The sequence below is a fragment of the Gopherus flavomarginatus genome, chromosome 3 (genome assembly GCF_025201925.1).
Source record: "Gopherus flavomarginatus isolate rGopFla2 chromosome 3, rGopFla2.mat.asm, whole genome shotgun sequence".
Lineage (NCBI taxonomy): Eukaryota > Metazoa > Chordata > Testudines > Testudinidae > Gopherus > Gopherus flavomarginatus.
This window is the reverse complement of record NC_066619.1, coordinates 183,865,846-183,886,039: the sequence shown is the minus strand read 5'-3', so window position 1 is coordinate 183,886,039 and position 20,194 is coordinate 183,865,846. Positions and strand designations below refer to the sequence as shown.

Here is a 20,194-nt window from a genome sequence, read left to right as displayed (position 1 = left end):
TTTGTTGCCAGGACAACGACGCTTGCGTTTGTAGTGTGTATCCACGCCAACGGGCAACATGACGTTTGGTGTGACTTCACAATGCCCGCCGCACCTGACTGGCCCCGCGTATGGAGGCGGGCGGGGCTTCGGGGGCATTCTCGCTGGTCATTGGACGGGCCGCGCTGCCGGCCCCAGGAGAGGTGTTCCGTGTGTGCTGGCGGCAGAGCAATTGGCGCCTCTCGAGCCCCGGTGCCGCGTGTCGGATGGTGAGTGTGTAGCCCCCGCCCCCGCCCCCAGCAGAGTTGGCCTCTCCCCCACCTGCCCCAGCCCTTAGGGCGCGCCGGGAACCCTTCCCCAGGCCTGGGGCAGACGAGCTGCCAACCCCCGGGCCTGGGCACCGTGGTACAGCCCGTCCCATCCAAGCGTCGAGGTTGAGGCGTTGAGCGCCCCGTGTGAAGATGCGGTGGGGGGATCGCAGCCCTGCTGCAGCAACCAGGTGGTGCAGGACTAGTTCCAGACAAGCGGCATGCGGGTGCTGTTCGCTCTAAGCACTGGCTCGGTTTTTAATGCTGTTACCATCAAATCGTGGACATGCTGTCAAGGGCTTAATCAAGGAGCCCTCTTCAGCTCTTGTCAGACAGGCTGCTAGGTTCTGGCCTCCTGCAGGGGATTCTGGGTCTTCAGGATTGATTCATGGAGCAGGTCTGGTGCTGCTTTTTTGTTTTTTAGTTATAGGGAGACCCCTGATTAGCAACTTTACAGAGTATCCTGTATTTGCTTGCATAGGCCCTAGGGTGGCTCATCCCCATGTGACCACTAATCCATACACACTTCCCTTGACCTGGGGTTCCTGGTAAGCACCTGTTGTTTCTCTGAGCTACACCGAGAGAAAGTGTCAGTGTCAAACCTTAGTCCCAGATTTGGACCTTAGCGTCCAAAATATGGGGGTTAGCATGAAAACCTCCAAGCTTAGTTACCAGCTTGGACCTGGTACTTGCTGCCACCACCCAAAAAATTAGAGTGTTTTGGGGCACTCTGGTCCCCCTGAAAAACCTTCCCTGGGGACCCCAAGACCCAAATCCCTTGAGTCTCACAACAAAGGGAAATAATCCTTTTTCCCTTCCCCCCTCCAGGTGCTCCTGGAGAGATACACAGACACAAGCTCTGTGAATCCAAACAGAGTGACTCCCCCTCTCCGTTCCCAGTCCTGGAAACAAAAGCACTTTCCTCTTCACCCAGAGGGAATGCAAAATCAGGCTAGCAAATCCAACACACACAGATCTCCCCCTGATTTCTTCCTCCCACCAATTCCCTGGTGAGTACAGACTCAATTTCCCTGAAATTTCCCAGAAAAGAAAACTCCAACAGGTCTTAAAAGAAAGCTTTATATAAAAAGAAAGAAAAAATACATACAAATGGTCTCTCTGTATTAAGGTGACAAAATACAGGGTCAATTGCTTAAAAGAATATTGAATAAACAGCCTTATTCAAAAAGAATACAAATCAAAGCACTCCAGCACTTATATTCATGCAAATACCAAAGAAAAGAAACCATATAACTTACTATCTGATCTCTTTGTTCTTACACTTAGAAACAGAAGATTAGAAAGCAGAAACTACTTCTCCAAAGCTCAGAGAAAGCAGGCAGACAGAAAACAAAGACTCAGACACAAACTTCCCTCCACCCAGAGTTGAAAAAAATCCGGTTTCCTGATTGGTCCTCTGGTCAGGTGCTTCTGGTGAAAGAGACATTAACCCTTAGCTATCTGTTTATGACAGTCAGAGAGGCTAAGACACTTGAGTTCACCTTGAAGAGCTACTGCTCAGCCCCTGGAAAACTAGTCTGTTCAGGTTTTCCACCTATTTCACTTTGTTTCATTGTTGTTATGTTATGGGGCATTATTGATTTTGGCTAGATTGCAGGATGCTAAAATAAACTTACCCAAATTTAATTCCAGTAGAACAGGTAAACATTCCTTTTTTCGGAATGACATAGTAATGTCACTCTTTTGTCTAGTAGAGATAAAATACCAAACATGGAAAATCTGCCGTTTGAATTTTGAGTGTGGTAACATGCAGGACACACACACAGTACCAACTAGAGTGGGTAAACGTGCTCTCCTAATTAATTTACCCTGTTCTGGTGTCTGACTGTCCGTTAGCATACACAGCAATTATGTGGGCAAGAAAAGAATGTAAATGGAATAGTTGCACTGAAGAATTTGTGCAGTGTTAAAATTTGAAATGTGTGGAAAGAACAATAAGCAGTATCCATTTGATCAATTGGATGTACGGAAATTTTGAAATACAGATGGTTTGGGCCTCTGCTGTATAACAATTTATCCTTCCTTTTCAATTAGAGAGTCTCCCTGTGAGTCCCTCTATTACTTAAATGTGATATCTTAGGGGTTTTTAAATATTAAAAATCTGGAGCAGCTGTGTTAATGGAAGGAAAAGTGAGAGATTTGCAGGAATAATGGGTTCCTAAGCCAACCTAGTATGGACAAGTCATATTAAAAATAAAATTCCAACCCAAAATAGAATCTGAAAAATGTTACTTACTTTAGTGGCATCCTACTGACAGAAAGTTATGGCAGGGCCTGAAAAGTCTAATTCTTCTTCGAGTGGTTGTTCATGTCCATTCCAAGCAGGTCTGTGCACGCCACGTGCACGCCAGCCAGAAGATTTTCCCCTAGCAGCATCCGTAGGGTCGGCCCTGGGCCCCCCTGGAGTAGCGCCACTACAGCACCCTAATAAAGGGGCCTGCCAACCCTCCACCCCCTCAGTTCCCTCTTACCGCCAGTGACGGCTAGCTGGAACTTCTCTTGCGGATAGCAAGTTAGCAGTGTCCTATCCTCGCGTGTATAGTCTGTGTATATAGTTAGTTTACTTAGGTTATTTGTATATAGTTCTTGGTAGTCGGGGGGTACCCCTCCCCACGTTTTCGTCCCCTTCTGGGGCATGCCCAGGTCCCCCAGGTTTAAACCCTGCAAGGACTGCGGGAAATTCATGCCCAAGAGCGACCCGCACTCTGCTTGTTTGAGGTTCCTCGGAGAGGGCCACCAAAGGGACCGGTGCTCTATCTGCAGGAGCTTCTGCCCCAGAACTCTCAAAGACAGAGCTCAAAGACTTAGAATCCTCCTGATGGAGGCTGCCTTGTTGCCACCCTTGGACCCAGAACCGGCCGAGGCAGTGCCCAGCACGTCTTCCGCGGTGCGGAGTGCCCCGGCACCAGCATCAAGACTTAGGGCTCAGCCCAAATCCCCCCAAACCCAGCACCGAACGGAGTCGGGTCATAGGAAGTCGGCCTCAGTGCAGCACTGCTCACCGTCTCCGGTGCCCGCTAAGAAGAGGAGGCCGGTGAGGGAACGATCACCCCATCAGGACCTTCAGAGGCCAACACCGTCTGCAGTACAAGCGGACAGGCTGCGCTACAGCCATCGGCTGCTCCGTCGACTCCTGCACCACAGAGAGGGCGGTCGAGTCTGGACCGGCCTAGATCCTCGGACCTTAGCAGAGACTTGCACCTCCCCTCGACACCGGAGGCATTCGAGGCGGCCTCAGACTTGATGGGACTCCGGGCGCTGGCCTCCCCGCACCGTAGCAAGGAGTTGCCTACCACAGCCCATCCCCTAGTACAATCAAGGGGCAAGCCAGCCATGCTGTTGCCTCCCTCCCCACTCCACGCCGCTAGGGCAGCACCTGACCAGATAAGAGGCTCCCCGCCGCCTCAGCATCACTCTCCAACGGCATGGGATGCTGCTCCCCCCAGGTCCTCTTACTCAGAGACCTCAGACTCAGAGGCAGACTCCTACTGCTGCAGCCGGTCTCGGAGCAGGAGATCGGTTTCCGGGGTGAGCCACCAGCGTTAGCCACAGTGGCAGCAGCAGCAATGGCATCTGCCCTCACAGTGGCCGTTTTGGACCCACTGGGCCTACCACCAGTCGGTGGGCCAGGCGTTTGGTCCTCAATCCAGATCGGCATCGGTGGCCCCGGCGCAGTTGCCTCCTCCACTGGCACCGTCGCCGGGCAGGAGTGTGCCATATCCAAGTTTAGCACCCCCTAGCCAGGCAGCAGCACCGGCAGCGACTATGGTTCGGGCTCAGCAGGCACCACCTGATACGCCAAGCCGCTCACTGGCGACCCTGGTTCCGGTTGCGGTGCTGCATTCAGAATCAGAACCGGCCCTGCAGCTATAGTACCATGTGCCACAGGACCCCACAGGGCTACATGCACCTGAGGAAGGGCCGATCCAAGTGATTTCCTCATCTTCCTCCCCTGATGAAGCGGTCTCGGGCACGACTGTGGCACTGGCCCTGGAGGACACTCGGATCCTTCAACAACTGCTCCGGTGAGCAGCTCAGAGCCTCGCAGTCTAGGCTGAGGAAATCGAGATGGACGCAGATCCGGTAGTAGACATCCTGGCTCCCTCAGGACTATCCAGGGTGGCCCTTCCGTTGATCAAGACCATAGCGGATACGTCCCGCACCTTACGGCAAACGCCAGCCTCATTGGCCCCTAGTGCCAAGAGAACGGAACGGCGTTATTTCGTCCCCTCTAAAGGGCACGAACACTTGTACACTCACCCCCCCCCCGGACTCCCTGGTGGTAGACGCAGCCAACCAACGGGAGCATCAAGGGTTTCAGAGGTCAACACCAAAGAACAGGGACGCCAAAAGGCTCGACCTCTTTGGTAGAAAGGTGTACTCTACGGCCGGCCTTCAACTCCGTATTGCCAACCAACAGGCGATCGTAAGCTGACACAGTCATAATACATGTTCAGCCATGTCGAAGTTTACGGAACTCCTTCCCCAGGACTCGAGGTCAGAGTTTTCGGCCCTGGTGGAAGAGGGGAAACTGATCTCCCGAGCCTCTCTCCAAGCGGCCCTAGATGCGGAAGACTCAGCCTCGCGCACCCTGGCCACGGGCCTGGTCATGAGGCGGGGAGCCTGACTCCAGGTCTCAGGCCTTCCCTATGAGGTCCAGCAAACCATTCAGGACCTCCCCTTTGAGGGGCAGATGCTGTTTTCTGAAAAAATGGACAAGTGTCTACATAGCCTAAAGGACTCGAGGGCTACGCTTTGCTCGCTGGGCTTGCATACTCCTGCGACCCAGCGCAGGCAGTTTAGGCCGCAGACAGCCCCGCGCCCCTACCAGCTTCAGACTCGCCAGGAGCTGGGGCGCAGGTGGGGCCGAAATGGCAGGAGGCGTCACCAACGCCACCCCTCCGGCCAGGCATCCAGTCAACCGAGGCCGTCATTGGGGCCTAGGCCCCCTATTTGATGATACAGTCGAGGGGGACCTACCTATCGAGACTCTGCATCCTTCTACCCCTACCTTTGGGTCACGTCTGTCCCCCTTCTACCATGCCTGGTCCCGAATCATGTTGGACAGTTGGGTGCTCCGCACGGTAGAGAGGGGATATGCTATCCAGTTTTCCCCCCTCCCCTTCCCTCTTCAGGGACCTCTCTCACGAGCAACTTCTAATTCAGGAAGTGCAGTCCCTCATGGAGGCAGGGGTGATGGAGGAAGTCCCTCAGGAGGTCAGGGGCAAAGGCTTCTATTCCAGGTATTTCCTAATACCGAAGGCGAAAGGGGGCCTAAGACCCATCCAGGACTTGCGGCGACTGAACAAGTTTGTACGAAAGCTCAAGTTCCACATGGTCTCCCTGTCCTCGATCATTCCCTCCCTGGATCCAGGAGATTGGTACGCCGCCCTTGACTTAAAGGACACTTATTTCCACATTGCCATAATTCCCTGACACCCCGACACCTCAGGTTCATCATGGCCGACGCCCATCTGCAGTTCACGGTGCTCCCGTTTGGCCTGTCAGCTGCCCCAAGGGTTTTCATGAAGTGCATGGCAGTTGTGGCGGCCTTCCTGCACAGGCGGGGCATCCAGGTATTCCCCTACCTGGATGATTGGCTCATAAAGGGCCACACCAAGGAGCAGGTGGAGGCTCAGGTATTGTTCACCAGGCGGACCTTTCTCAAACTCGGCCTCCTCTTGAACGAAGCCAAGTCCACTCTGTCTCCTATGGAATGAACAGAATTCATAGGGGCAGTTCTGGACTCCACCCACGCCACAGCGTATCTTCCGGAATCCAGGTTCCGTGCGATGTCCGAGCCTATCCTCGGACTGCAACGTGCCCCAACTACCGCGGCGCGGATCTGCCTCCGGCTGTTGGGTCACATGGTTGTGTGCACCTATGTGGTAAACCATGCCAGACTCTGGCTTCGCCCGCTACAGTCCTGGTTAGCGACAGTATACCGCCCGGCCAGGGACCCCTTGGACTCAGTAGTGTCCGTTCCCCACTTGGTGCTGAGCTCGTACGGTGGTGGCTCAACCCGCAGAAAGTGTGCATGGGCGTCCCCTTTACCGCCCCTCAACCCTCCCTCTTTCTGGTAACGGATGCCTCGGATCGGGGTTGCGGAGCATACCCGGGGAATCTCAGGACACAGGGCTTGTGATCGCTGGAGGACCTCGAGTTGCATATCAACGTCAGGGAGCTGAGAGCGGTTTGCCTGGCTTGTTTGACCTTCCAGTCCCACCTGGTCGGCAGATGTGTTTCAGTCCTCGTGGACAACACATCGGCGGTCTTTTATATCAACAAACGGGGATGCATGCGCCTCTCCCCTGTGCAGGGAAGCCCTTGCGTTGTGGGATTTCTGTGTTCAGAATGCTACTCACCTGACAGCGTTCTACCTTCCGGGAGAGCAGAACGGCCTGGCGGACACCCTCAGCCACTCATTCTGAGGTCATGAGTGGTCCCTCCGACGGGACGTAGTATGCCCAATCTTCCAGCTCTGGGACTTTCCCCAGTTAGACCTGTTCGCCTCAAGGGAAAACAGGAAGTGCCGACGGTTCTGCTCTCTCCTGAGCCGCAGTCCGGGGTCTCTGTCGGACACCTTCCTCCAGTCTTGGGGGGTCGGATTGCTCTACGCCTTTCCTCCAATTCCCCGATACACAGGGTGATTTTGAAGATCCGCAGGGACCATGCACAGGTAATCCTGATAGCTCTGGCATGACCGCACCAACATTGGTACATGTCGCTCCTGCACATGTCCGTTCAGGCGCCCCTGACGCTGCCCCTGCTTCCGGACCTGATCATGCAGGACCGGGGCTACCTCCGCAACTCGAACCTGGAATCTCTCCACCTCACAGCCTGGATGCTCCATGACTGAACCCAATGGAGATGCAGTGCTCCAAGCAGGTCAGACAAGTGCTGCTCGGTAGTAGGAAGCCATCAACGAGGGCCACCTACCTGGCCAAATGGAAGCGCTTCTCCATATGGTCAGGTCAGCAAGGTCACGATCCACTGGGTGTCCCAATCCCTATTATCCTAAACTATTTGCTCCACCTCAGACACCTGGGCCTTTCCCTCTCCTCGTTTCGTGTTCGCTTGGCGGCAATCTCGGCTTTCCATCCGGGAGAGAGGGGTACCTTGGTGTTCGTGAACTCGCTGGTTAGTCGTTTCCTCAAGGGCATGGGCAGGCTATTTCCGCATGTTCGTCAACCAGCTCCTGCCTGGGACCTGAGTCTGGTCTTCTCCGCCCTCACGGGACCTCCCTTCGAGCCCCTGGCTTCGTGCTCCCTGTTGTACTTGTCATATAAAACCGCCTTCCTGGTGGCGATCACCTCGGCCAGGAGGGTGTCGGAGCTCAGGGCGTTAACATCCGAGCCCCCGTATACTGTCTTTTATAAGGACAAGGTCCAACTTAGACCTCACTCGGCCTTCCTCCCCAAGGTCGTCTCCCAGTTCCACATGGGACAAGATATCTTTCTCCCAGTGTTTTATCCGAAACCACACTCTTCTGGTGAGGAGCGCAGGCTACATTCCCTGGATGTCCGCAGGGCCTTAGCCTTTTATTCAACGTACCACGCCATTCAGACGCTTGACTCAGCTCTTCATCGTGGTGGCGAATAGGATGAAAGGGCTCCCGGTCTCCTCTCAGCAAATCTCTTCGTGGATCGCAACCTGCATCCGGGAATGCTACCGCATAGCTAAGACCCCTGTCCCTCCGGTCACGGCCCACTCCACTAGGGTGCAGGCCTCCTTTGCGGTGTTCCTGGCTCAGATCCCGACTCGAGAGATTTGTAGAGTGGCCACATGGTCCTCCATCCACCCTTTCATGTCGCACTATGCCATCACGCACCAGGCTAGAGATGAGCAGCCTTTGGTCGTGCAGTACTCCAGTCAGCAGTGAACTCCGACCCCACTACCTAGGTTCAGGCTTGTGAGTCACCTGCTTGGAATGGACATGAACAACCACTCAAAGAATTAAAAACGGTTACCCACCTTTTAGTAACTGTTGTTCTTCGAGATGTGTTGTTCATGTCCATTCCAACACCCACCCTCCTGCCCCTCTGTCGGAGTGCCGGCAAGAAGGAACTGAGGGGGTGGAGGGTCAGCGGGCCCCTTTATAGGGCGCCTTAGTGACGCCACTCCAGGGGGCGCCAGGGCTGACCCTACGGACGCCGCTAGATCTTCCAGCTGGCGTGCACGCGGCGTGCACACATCTGCTTGGAATGGACATGAACAACATATCTCGAAGAACAACAGTTACTAAAAGGTGAGTAACCCGTTTTTTTCTTATTATAGGTAAGAAACTTTTCCTACTAAGTGCAAAATTAAACTTCCATTATAATAAACTTTTTATTTACTTCTCTCGCCCCTAAAGTGTGAACTTTTGAATACTGTCTTCATGTGAACCTAGGCAGAATCAAGAATCAGGACTGAAGCCTCTTGTGTTCAGAGATGTGGTGGAAGTTGTCATTCCTGTTGCAGAATTGTACTCCAGGTTATAAGCTTTAAATTTAAATTAAAAAAAGAGGAGGTGGAAGGAATGCAATTCTCCATTGAAATATGTCCCCTTTATACTACTCTGGCAATGCAAAAGGGACATGGGGAATACACCCTGCATAGCTGGCTCCTACATAGCTAGCCCCCTTTCCTCTGTCTGACCACCAGTGACTTAAGGGTGTGTGTGAGAGCTAGGAGGTATACTCGCCATTTTCTAGTTTCTGTGGCCCAGGGTGCCAATGAAAGAGTACAATTTACAGCAGCTCAGAGGCTCAGTTCTAATGTAACCAGGGGCAAACTCCAACTAATCCCAGAATAAGCACTCCCATTTCTGTGCTGAACAAGTATTGAGGTACTCTTTAATCATGCTCAAAGTTGAAGCCTATAGTGCTAGCCATTATGGTTGTAATGATAGATTTCTCTTAATGTTTTCAAGGTTAAATTAGTGCCATGCTGTCTGCAGACAGACTGAAGCAGTAGTCAAGAAACGTAAACATCCTCAGTCATCTAAGTGATGAGTTAATACTGCCACTGAAAGATGACAGTTTGTGTAAACAGTGTTAATTATTTAATTGCTGATTATTCTGGCAGAAACATCTAGCTAATATCTTTTTCCCATGCTGCCAAAAGCTTAACACTTTCTCTTTGGGGTGGTTCCTGATAGTCTGAACAAAAGGATTCTAGGTGCTGGCCAGAACTGAGCCAACATCTACCAGTTGCAGTAACAGACGTTCTCTTTGTTCTACTATTGCTGAGTATTTTTTGGTTTGTTTTTTAGAAATGAGTCTTTACCAACTTTTGTCTTTCATCCATTTATTGAAGGCATCTAACTACAGAAAAGCTGTCTTGGGTGCTGCCCAGCGGAAGAAAAGTGGATTGAAACCAGAACTAACTGAATTACAAAAGCAGGAGATCAGAGAAGCTTTTGATTTGTTTGATACTGATGGATCTGGAAGCATTGATGTAAAAGAACTGAAGGTTGTAACTTTTTCTTTATGTTTATTTTCAAAGTTGTTGCTGTTAACCTGCTCTATTCACCAGTGTCTAAACTCAGTTGTAGACTGGCATTGTCAGTCACAAATAATATATGAAATGGCTTGTTTTCTGAGAACTGAATTTTACAAATGTAAAACCAATGCTTGGGTGCCAAACAGGGCCAGATTAATTCTTCTGTGGGCCTGGGGATATTAGATTTTGTGGGGCCCCTGTATACAAGTCTTTTTCCTAATTTAAAACACAATGATCACAATTATGGCATTGAGACTATTAATGCTATACTAAGCTTGCCTTTTAATTAACATAAAGCCGTTCTGTGGTTACATTTCAGTCTTAAAACATGTAGAATAGAGGTAGTTAATTCAAAATAGCCTACTTCTTATCTTAGAACAGCTGTGATATTCGTTTCTATCTGGGAGGGAGTTTGGGTGCAAGAGGGAGTTCTAGGCTGGGGCAGAAAGTTGGGGTGCAAGAGAGGTTGAGAGGTGCGGGCTCTGGGAGAGAGTTTGGTGCAGGAGAGGATTCTGACCTGGGGTAGGGGGTTGGGGTGCAGGAGAGGGTATCAGGTGCAGGCTCCGGCCAGGAGGCGCTTACCACAGGCAGCTCCCGGCCGACGAGGCAGGCGGGCTTAGACAAGCTGCCTGTCTGCATGTTGTGGCCCCATGCCATTCTCGGAAGTGGCTGGCTGCTGTCACGTCTCTGAGCACCCTGGGGGGAAGGGGACAGCGTGTCTCCATGCGCTGCCAGCAAGTGCTGCCCCCACAGCTCCCATTGGCTGGGAACACAGTGCTGGGACAGCAGGCGGAGGTGCCTCTGACCTGCCCCACAGGGGCCACAGAGACGTGCCAGCAGCTGTCCGCTTCTGGGAGCAGCGTGGGGCCACGGCATGCAGACAGCCTGCCTGAGCCCTGCTGCACCACTGGACTTTCAGTGGCCTGGAGATTGATCCTGGTGCCTCTGCCAGGAGATCGCAATCAGTTGATCGCGATAGACATGGTGATCACTGAATTATATATAAATATGGATTTATTTTTGAGGGACCCCCCCCTTCACCTGAAGTTTTGGGCTGCAGCCCCTAAAGCCCCGCATTAATCCGACCCCGGTGCCCAACTGGAGAAATCTCAGGCTGGATTTTCAGATGTGTTGAGTTACTCCCACTCCTGTTGACTTCAGTGACTTTAAACACTAAACCTTGTCAGCACAGTCTGGCTGGTCTAATTAATATATTGATAATATGTCAAAGTTAATTTTAGAACCAATGGATGAATTTAGCTGCTAAAATAAACAGAAATTTGCAATATGTTTCTTAGGTAAAATAATTCGATGTGTCACATGCATTCATGATTTTTAGCGCTGTTCAGGAAATGGATTTTTCAATTTGGGAAGAGTTTCATGACTCTGAAACTTCTTCCATTCTGAAATGGAAAGAAAAAAAAATAGGAATTTTCCTTGACCAGAAATACAGAAAAATTTCTGGTTGATCCAAACATACCCCAAATCCACCCTAATCCAAGTATTTTTGAAACTGAATGTAATCTTTCTAAATTAAATTTGCTTCAGGCACCTAGCATGCTCCTGATGCTATATAAATAATAATTTTTTGAGTAGCAGCAAGCATAGTTCAAGGTGCTGAAAGACTGCAGGTGCAAAATTTAATTTTAAAAATACCTGCTGTTAACTCCATCTATGACAGTCTAAATCAGTGATTATCAAACTTTTGTACTGGTGACCCCTTTCACATAGCAAGCACAAGCCCCCCTTATAAATTAAAAACACTTCTTAATATATTTAACACCATTATAAATGCTGGAGTCAAAGCAGAGTTTGGGATGGAGCGCGCAACCCCCCCCCATGTAATAATCTCACGACCCCCAGTTTGAGAACCCTTCGTCTAAATTACATGTTTGTAAAGTTATGTTTTGTATTTTGTTTGTGGCCCGTAAAAGGCAGGGATTTTGTTTTCTGATGGTCACACTGACTGATTTAAAAGGACCTTAAATACCTAATAGTTGTTACATTTCTAGGTTTTGGGTTTTTCTCTCTTTAAATAAATATCAAAAGTCCCTAGAGCTAGGAATGGGGATTCCTTTTAACTGTTTATATATCAATAAGTAGAATAGTTATTATGTTTTAAAATTTACTTGAGGCCTGTTCCTCCTTACCTTAATGTTAGTGGGAGTTTTGCTGTACAGTTCAATAGGAGTAGGATCAGTGAGAACAGGAGACCTGCAGAGACTTGAAGTCCCAGTTCAGCAATTCAATTCATCTGTAAAATACCCTGAAAACCAATATATAATTTAAGAAATTTATGTTGTTTTTGTTAGAGCGGTAAGTCACAAAAGACTACTCAACTCCAAAGGAAAAAGGCCATTACTGTGTAATGCTACCATTAATAATTAAAAGGATGACTAATGTAGATAAGAATTTCTTTGAGATTTATATACTTTAAGTTATAGTTGCAGTTTGAGGAAAAGAACTGAAACACTGCTTCATGTAAATGATATAGGTATAATTCTAGTGGCATCTTGTTGTATATGTTAACTGAATTGCTCTTTGTTGCAGGTAGCAATGCGTGCTTTAGGCTTTGAGCCAAAGAAAGAAGAAGTTAAAAAAATGATAGCAGATATCGACAAAGAAGGAAGTGGCACCATTGATTTTGAAGACTTTTTGGCCATGATGACCCAAAAAATGGTAATCATCTACTTCGCTGAAAAATCAAATGCAATAAATGAATGAGGACATTTAGACAAATGGGTTTTTATTTTTTTTTTTCATTTTAGAATGAGAAAGATTCAAAAGAAGAAATCTTGAAAGCCTTCAGATTATTTGATGATGATGGGACAGGAAAGATTTCTTTCAAAAATTTAAAGAGAGTTGCCAAGGAGCTAGGAGAGAATTTAACAGATGAAGAATTGCAGGTAAATTCTGACCTTCGTAATAATTTCCCATCAAACTTTGGGCCAGTTCTTTAGCTCTGTCAGGCACAATTCAGGCTATTCTGAAAGAAAGACAGGAGGCAACAGACATGTTTTAATTAGGCCACAACTTTATTCACCTAAAATATCTGAGAATACCCAGCAATAAATCACACAGTGCAGGCCATCATCATTTTCTTAATTGTTTCCATTTATCTGGGAGGCTGCGGTCAAGCCCTTCTCCATCTCAAAATAGAAACCCAAAAGGATACAATCAGAAGGAAACATGAGCAGCAATTGTTAATGACTCCTACCCCATTGCTTGGTCTTCACCACCTAGTTATATTATCTGCGTATCCAAAACGTGAGCCCATGCTGGTTGACCGGAACTACACCTGCCAAGCTTTCCCACCAAGGGAAGCCTGCAGTTTCTGTAACAATTATTAGCCTGTAACAGTTGTGTAAAGCTTTTCTATGGACGTCAATAGCATGTTTATCCTACAAGTCTCAGGCAACCTCCCTCCTAAAATAGAAGATTCCCACCCACTTAGCTCTGTGGCTAAATCTGTTGCCCCACTTATTTCAGTAACTCCTGCCCTGGAGGAGCGTGGGGCTTGGTGGTCACGCCCCCATCACTGATCCCAGTGAGAGGGCTTGGCTGGAACTATCTGTGGTATAAATATCCCCCACCCTGTCCTCAGTCACCTGGAAGGGCCGTCTCCTCCAGCCTGGCCCGGCCATTTCTTGTTTCTCCTTGCTCCTCTGCCTTCAGTTGCAGAAGTAGCTCTTATAGGAGTAACAACCACTTTTGTTCTGGCCAGCCAGCGAAAGGACCCACTGAACTCAGTAGGCATTTAGCGTACGTGAGGCATACGGCATTAGACCCAAAACGTGTTCCAAATGTAGATGCATAATTAAATATTTCATGGTGTAAACTTGTTTGCTTTTTATATTTTTTTCATATCCTTTAAGTAGGGCTGTCGATTAATCGCAGTTAACTCATGTGATTAACTCAAAAATTAATCACAATTAAAAAAATTAATCACGATCAGTTTTAATCACACCGTTAATATACCAATTGAAATTTATTAAATATTTTGGATATTTTTCTACATTTTCAAATATATTGATTTCAGTTACAACACAGAATACAAAGTATACACTGCTAAGTTTATTTATTTATTACAAATATTTTCGCTATAAAAATGATAAACAAAAGAAATAGTATTTTTTCAGTTCACCTCATACAAGTATTGTAGTGCAATCTCTTTATCATGAAAATGCAACTTACAAATGTAGATTTTATTTTGTTACATAACTGCACTCAAAAACAAATCAATGCAAAACTTTAGAGCCTACAAAGTCCATTCAGTCTCACTTCTTGTTCAGCCAATCACTAAGACAAACAAGTTTGTTTACATTTATGTGAGATAATGCTGTCCACTTATTTACAATGTCACCAGAAAGTGAGAACAGGCATTCGCATGAGACTTTTATAGCTGGCATTGCAAGGTATTTACGTTCCAGATATGCCTAACATTCATATTCCCCTTTATGCTTTGGCCGCCATTGCAGAAGACAGGCTTCCATGCTGATGATGCTCATTAAAAAAAAAAGAATGCGTTAATTAAATTTGTGACCAAACTCTTTGGGAGAGAATTGTATGTCTCCGGCTCTGTTTTACCCACATTCTGCAATATATTTCATGTTATAGTAGTCTCACATGACTCAGCACATGTTGTTCATTTTAAGAACATTTCCTCTTCAGATTTGACAAAATGCAAAGCAGGTATCAATGTGAGATTTCTAAACATAGCTACAACACTCCACCCAAGGTTTAAGAATCTGAAGTGCCTTCCAAAATCTAAGAAGGGTGAGGTGTGGACCGTGCTTTCAGAAGTCTTAAAAGAGCAACACTCCGATGTGGAAACTACAGAAAATCAACCTTCTGCTGGTGGAATCTCACTCAGATTATGGAAATGAACATGTCGGTCCGCATTGCTTGGATTATTATCGAGCAGAACCTGTCATCAGCACGGACACATGTCCTTTGGGTGGTGGATGAAGCATCAAGGGACAGATGAATCTTTAGCACATCTGTCTGTAAATATGTTGGGATGCCAGCTGCAACAGTGCCATGCGAATATCTGTTCTCACTTTCAGGTGACATTGTGAACAAGAAGCAGGCAGCATTATCTCCTGCAAATGTAAACAAACTTGTTTATCTGGGCGATTGGCTGAACAAGAAGGAGGACTGAGTAGACTTTGTAGGCTCTAAAGTTTTACATTGATTTGTTTTTGAATGAAGTTATTTTTTGCACATAAGTCTACATTTGTAAATTCAACTTTCATGATAAAGAGACTGCATTACAGTACTCGTATGAGGTGAATTGAAAAATACTATTTCTTTTGTTTTTTACTCTGCAAATATTTGTAATAAAAAAAGTGAGCACTGTACACTCTGTATTCTGTGTTGTAATAGACAAATAGATTTGAGAATGTAGAAAACATCCAAAATATTTAAATAAATGTTATTCTATTGTTCAATTGCATGATTAATTTTTTTTTAAATCGCTTGAGAGCCCTACTTTAAAGTAAATAAAAGGTCTTGTGTATTGAGTCTGGTTGTTAGTCTTAAATGTTCTTTACAGGAAATGATCGATGAAGCTGATCGAGATGGAGATGGAGAAGTAAATGAGCAAGAGTTTTTGAGAATCATGAAGAAGACAAGCCTATATTAATGTTTGCTATTGCCTTTTCTTAGGGTTGTTTAAAAGGTGTCCTGGAAAAGACTTTAAAAAATATAAGCTTGCACCCTTTTTTGATGCTTCATAATATATAAAGAAGGCCTATAAGGGGACGTATTTTTGTTCCGTTTCTTTTTTAGATAGTGTTTATTTTTTATGATAAAAATGCAGGGCCTATATAGCCTGGAAGACTGTGGGTGACTGAAGAACTAGTGAAATGAGACATCCCAAGAGTGAAAGCTGAGAAGTAGCGTTAGTCAAACTAATACTCAGTTTTTTGTTTTTATTTTTAAATGTAAGTAAGTTCAGTGACTAACACTTTAGAGAAAGGGCATTGTTGGAAACAAAACCCATGCCCCTTCATTTAAGATGAGAGCCCATAATACACATGTTCTCCAGGAAACCTAGGGATGAGCAGAGTTGACTTTCTTGATATTAATTACAGGCTGAGTTTATTCTTCCGAAAGAAACAAAGGCACAAGGCCAGTATTTTTGTTCTTGTAAGCCTTTCAGGTTTGGTGGCTACCGTGTTTATTTCTATTAAGGAATCTAAAATCTGTTGCATATCCATCTTTATTGTTTCTTTACAAAACACTATTCCTGTGGTCAGTTGTGTTGGGACCCTGTGGGAGGTATGTGTAGTAGCAGATAGCAAGGCGTTTGAGATAACAGAAGTTGTATTGTACATGGCTATCTCTAGATGTTGTTTCATTTCACAATCGAATGATTGTTTGAAACCTGGCTTATCTGAACTTATTTTTTCTCATTTTGTTTAGATTATCAAAGTGGTACTCTGTAATCATTGTGTTCTCCCAGGTACTGATGCCTGAAGCATTACTGAGTTTCTACTATTCTTTTAAGTACTTGGAGTGAAATTCACCTGTAGGCAACACTGAAGGCCAGGCTGTGTGCACAAGAGTAAATTTACAACTCTTTCATACAATCAGACCGCACCTTGATAGTAGAGAAATAATTTGTTATACTATACAGATGTCAAGAACTAGCAAATTAAGAGATTCTATGCATATGAGAGCTGCTTTTTCATTTTTATTTTATAGGAGTACTCATTTTTTTGAGAATGTTCAGGTATTGCCAATTTCAGCCTAACTGGCTTCTCAAAATTTCCTTTCTGCACACAAGCATATGGCAGCAAGGCTTAACGTGTCATCTAAGGACATAATCCAGAGGGAATTATCATTCTTGCTTCACTGTCAGACAAACAAATAATAAGTTGTAAGGAGGCCATAAAACCTAAACAGTATCTCTCTTGATTACAGCTCTTAAATGGAGTTCAGAAGGGGGAGTGTAACACTTGCAGTTGCTTTGCAGCTGCAAGGCCCCAGCAGGGGAGAGCTAGTCCCAGCTAAGGAAGTGGGGAGAGTTAGTTTATATGAACTCTTGATTTTCAGATACAGAGCTGATATGTTTTGTTAGAATCATTCTAGCTTCGGGCTCTGTACTGATCTTCCTCTATATAAGCTAAGCCACACTTAGCTAATATAGAGGTGGGCTCAAATCCATGGATGGCCCTCTGCAGTGAATAGAGCCCATATGAACTAAAACATTTATTTTCCCAAGTCAATGTTAACTTTTTCTACTGCAGTAGATATGACCTATGGTACTGTAAGCTTTTTTAAAATACATGTTTCAACTTTGTATAAAGTGAAATAAAACAAATTTGCAAGTATACTACTTGTGGAGTTGAGTTCAGGAAATTGAATATACTATCTAAATATCACTTTGTTTGATTTGTGTGTACAGCAATTCTGGACAAACTTTTTAGTTCTGTATTTTATAAGACTTTCCAGAAGAGAAATGCATAGCCTCTAATTGTTCTGTCAAATAAAACTTTTTTTCCCTGGCATGCTGATTAAAAGTTTCTTACACTAAGCAATTCTATTCAGAAAGGGAAATTTCGGCCTCTAGAAGACTGGGGGAATCCCAGAACTTGTTAGAGTGACTGTACAGTTTTTGAATGCTGCAACAGGAAAAGGGTAATGACTCTTGTTTACCTGTGATGCATTTAGTTTCTTCCTACCCTAATCACATTACTCACAGTTAAACATAGATTGATTCTGAAGCTAGGAAAAACATACATAGACTTACCTATTCATGCTGAAACCTTGGCCAAAGTGACAAGCTTGTTAATTAACCTCTTCAATCTGAAGTTTTGGATAGTTTTTTGAATTGGAATAGATCTTACTTCTAGTGAATTTTTAACAATCATAGAAATGTCAGGCTGGAAGAGACCTCGAGAAATCACCAAATCCAAGCTCCTGCATTGTGGCAGGACCAAGTAAACCTACACCCTCCCTAGCAGGTGTTCATCCAACCTGTTCTTAAAAACCTCCAATTATGGGGATTCCACCACCACCTTGGAAGCCTAGTCCAGAACTTACAATTAGAAAGTTTTTACTAATTTCTAACCTAAATCACTCTTGCTGCAGTAGGACATGGAGAACAATTGATTGCTGATCTCTTTATAGTAGCCCTTAACATCTCTGCAGACTGTTATGTCCCACTTCAGTCTTCTTTTCTCAAAGCCAAATATGTCCAGGTGTTGTTTTTTTTTTAACTTTTCCTCATAGATCAGGTTTTCTAAAACTTTTGTCATTTTTGTTGCTCTCCTCTGGATTCTCCAATTTGTCCCTATCTTTCCCTAAATATGGAGCCTAAATTGGACACAGTACTCCAGCTGAGGCCTCACCAGTGCTGAGAAGAGCAGGATAATTACCTCCCATGTCTTAATACACCCTGGAATGACAGCATTTTTTGCAGATGTGTCACATTGACTCGTATTCAACTTGTGATCCACTATAACCTCAGATACTTTTCAGCAGTACCATCAGTTGTTCCCCATTTTGTAGTTTTGAATTTGATTTTTCCTTCCCAAGTGAAGTACTTTGCACTTATTTTTATTGAATTTCATCTTGTTGAATTCAGACCAATTCTCCAGTTTGTCAAGGTCATTTTGAACTCTAATCCTGTCCTCCAAAGTATTTGGAACCCCTCCCAGCTTAGTGTCATCCGCAGATTTTATAAGTATACGTCCACTGCATTATCCAAGTTATTAACAAAAATATTCAATAGTAACAGATCCCTGCAGAGCCCCAGTTCATACACCCTCCCAGTCTGACAGCAAACCATTGATAACTACTCTGAGTATGGACTATTATTTTCTAGGTACTTACACATAGATTGTTCAATAATTTGTTCCAGTAGCTTTCCAGATATCAAAGTTAGGCTGACTGGTTTTTAATTCCCCAGATCCTCTTTGTTCCTCTTTTTGAAGATGAGTTATGTTTGCCCTTCTCCAATCTTCTGGAACCTCACTCATCCTCTTGGAGTTCTCAGCTATAACTGCTAATAGTTCCAGAATTGGTTCAGCTAGTTCTTTAAGTACCCTAAGATAAATTTCATCAGGGCCTGCTGACTTGAATACATTTAACTTATCTAAATATTCTTTAACCTGTTTTTTTTTCTATTTTGGCTTGTGTTCCCCTTTGTTGTTAATATTAATTGTGTTGAGTGTGGTCACCATTAGCCTTTTTAATGAAGCCTGAAGCAAAATAGGCAATAAACACATCATTTTTCTTGATTTCATCAGTTATCTCCTTCCCCACCTACACTTGCATTCATATTTCTCTTGCTCCTAATACATTTATTGCCTTTTATGTACCTTGCCAGCAGTAACTCATTTTGTGCCTTAGCCTTTCTGATTTTGTTCCTACATGCTTTTGCTATTCTTTTGTTCCCTTTCTTAGCAATTTGTACATGGTTCCACTTTTTGTAGCATTACTTTTTGATTTTCAGGTCATTAAAGAGCACCTACTGGAACCATATTGGCCTCTTACTACTATTCCTTTCTTTCCTTTGCATCAGGACAGATTGCAGTTGTGCCTTTAATATTGTCTATTTGAGAAATTGCCTGCTTTCCTGAACTCCTTTTTCCTTTGGATTTTCTTCCCATGGGACCCTGCCTACCAGGTCTCTGAGTTTGTTAAAGTCTCCTTTTTTGAAGTTAATTGTCCTTATTCTTCTGCTCTCACTCCTTTTTCTTAGGAATTACTAAATCTATAATTTCATGATCACTTTTGCTCAAATTGTCTTCCGCCTTCAGAATCACTACTAATTCCTTTTTGTTAGTCAGAATCAAATCTAAAATGACAGGCTCCCTGGTTACATCTTCCAATTTCTGGAACAAATACATTGTCCCCAGTACATTCCAAAAACTTACTGGAAATTTGGTATTTTGCCATATTACTTTTTCAACAGGCATCTGGGCAGTTGAAGTCCCCTATTACTTACCATAAGGGACCAGGGCCTAGGTGATATGGCCTAGCAGTCACAGCTGGGCTGGTGTCCACAGTCACAAGGCTGCAGTCAATAAGCAGGGATCAGAGTAATCACTAAAAACAGGATCAGTAGGCAGGAGTCAGAGTCAGGCTGGGGTTAGAGATCAGAGGTAATTACCAGGCTGGAATCAGGAGGCAAGAGCAAGGATCACAGCCACCTGAAATGGGAGATTGGAGATCAGAAAGCAAGGTGAGGTCTGGAGTCACAGCAAGCCAAAAATCTGCGTGATTGCCTAGACAACTTCTTGGAGATCCTCCAGGGTTAAATATTGATTATGGGCCAGTAAGAAGGCTGCAGGGTGCTGTCTCTCTGGATCCTGTGGGCAGCAGTTTCTATGCCTAATCGCCACAGTGCTCCCTGGAGGGGTCTCTGTATGACATCACAATGGCTCTGC

General features: G+C 45.5%; 1 protein-coding gene across 1 annotated transcript; it reads left to right on the top strand.

Annotated features, from left to right (window-relative positions):
- The first annotated feature begins 111 nt into the window (after positions 1-111).
- Positions 112-17,306, top strand: LOC127047845 (uncharacterized). The gene is made up of 5 exons (XM_050946716.1): positions 112-248; positions 9,609-9,764; positions 12,345-12,473; positions 12,563-12,700; positions 15,349-17,306. Exons 1-5 carry the CDS (start codon positions 246-248, stop codon positions 15,436-15,438), a joined length of 516 nt encoding a protein of 171 aa, XP_050802673.1. The 5' UTR covers positions 112-245; the 3' UTR covers positions 15,439-17,306.
- Positions 17,307-20,194: the final 2,888 nt, after the last annotated feature.

What these genes read in the sequence shown, in the direction of transcription:
- LOC127047845 (XM_050946716.1), top strand. An exon ending in TTGATGTAAAAGAACTGAAG is followed by an intron (nt 9,765 to 12,344) that starts GTTGTAACTTTT and finishes TCTTTGTTGCAG; the next exon opens with GTAGCAATGCGTGCTTTAGG. An exon ending in TAACAGATGAAGAATTGCAG is followed by an intron (nt 12,701 to 15,348) that starts GTAAATTCTGAC and finishes TGTTCTTTACAG; the next exon opens with GAAATGATCGATGAAGCTGA.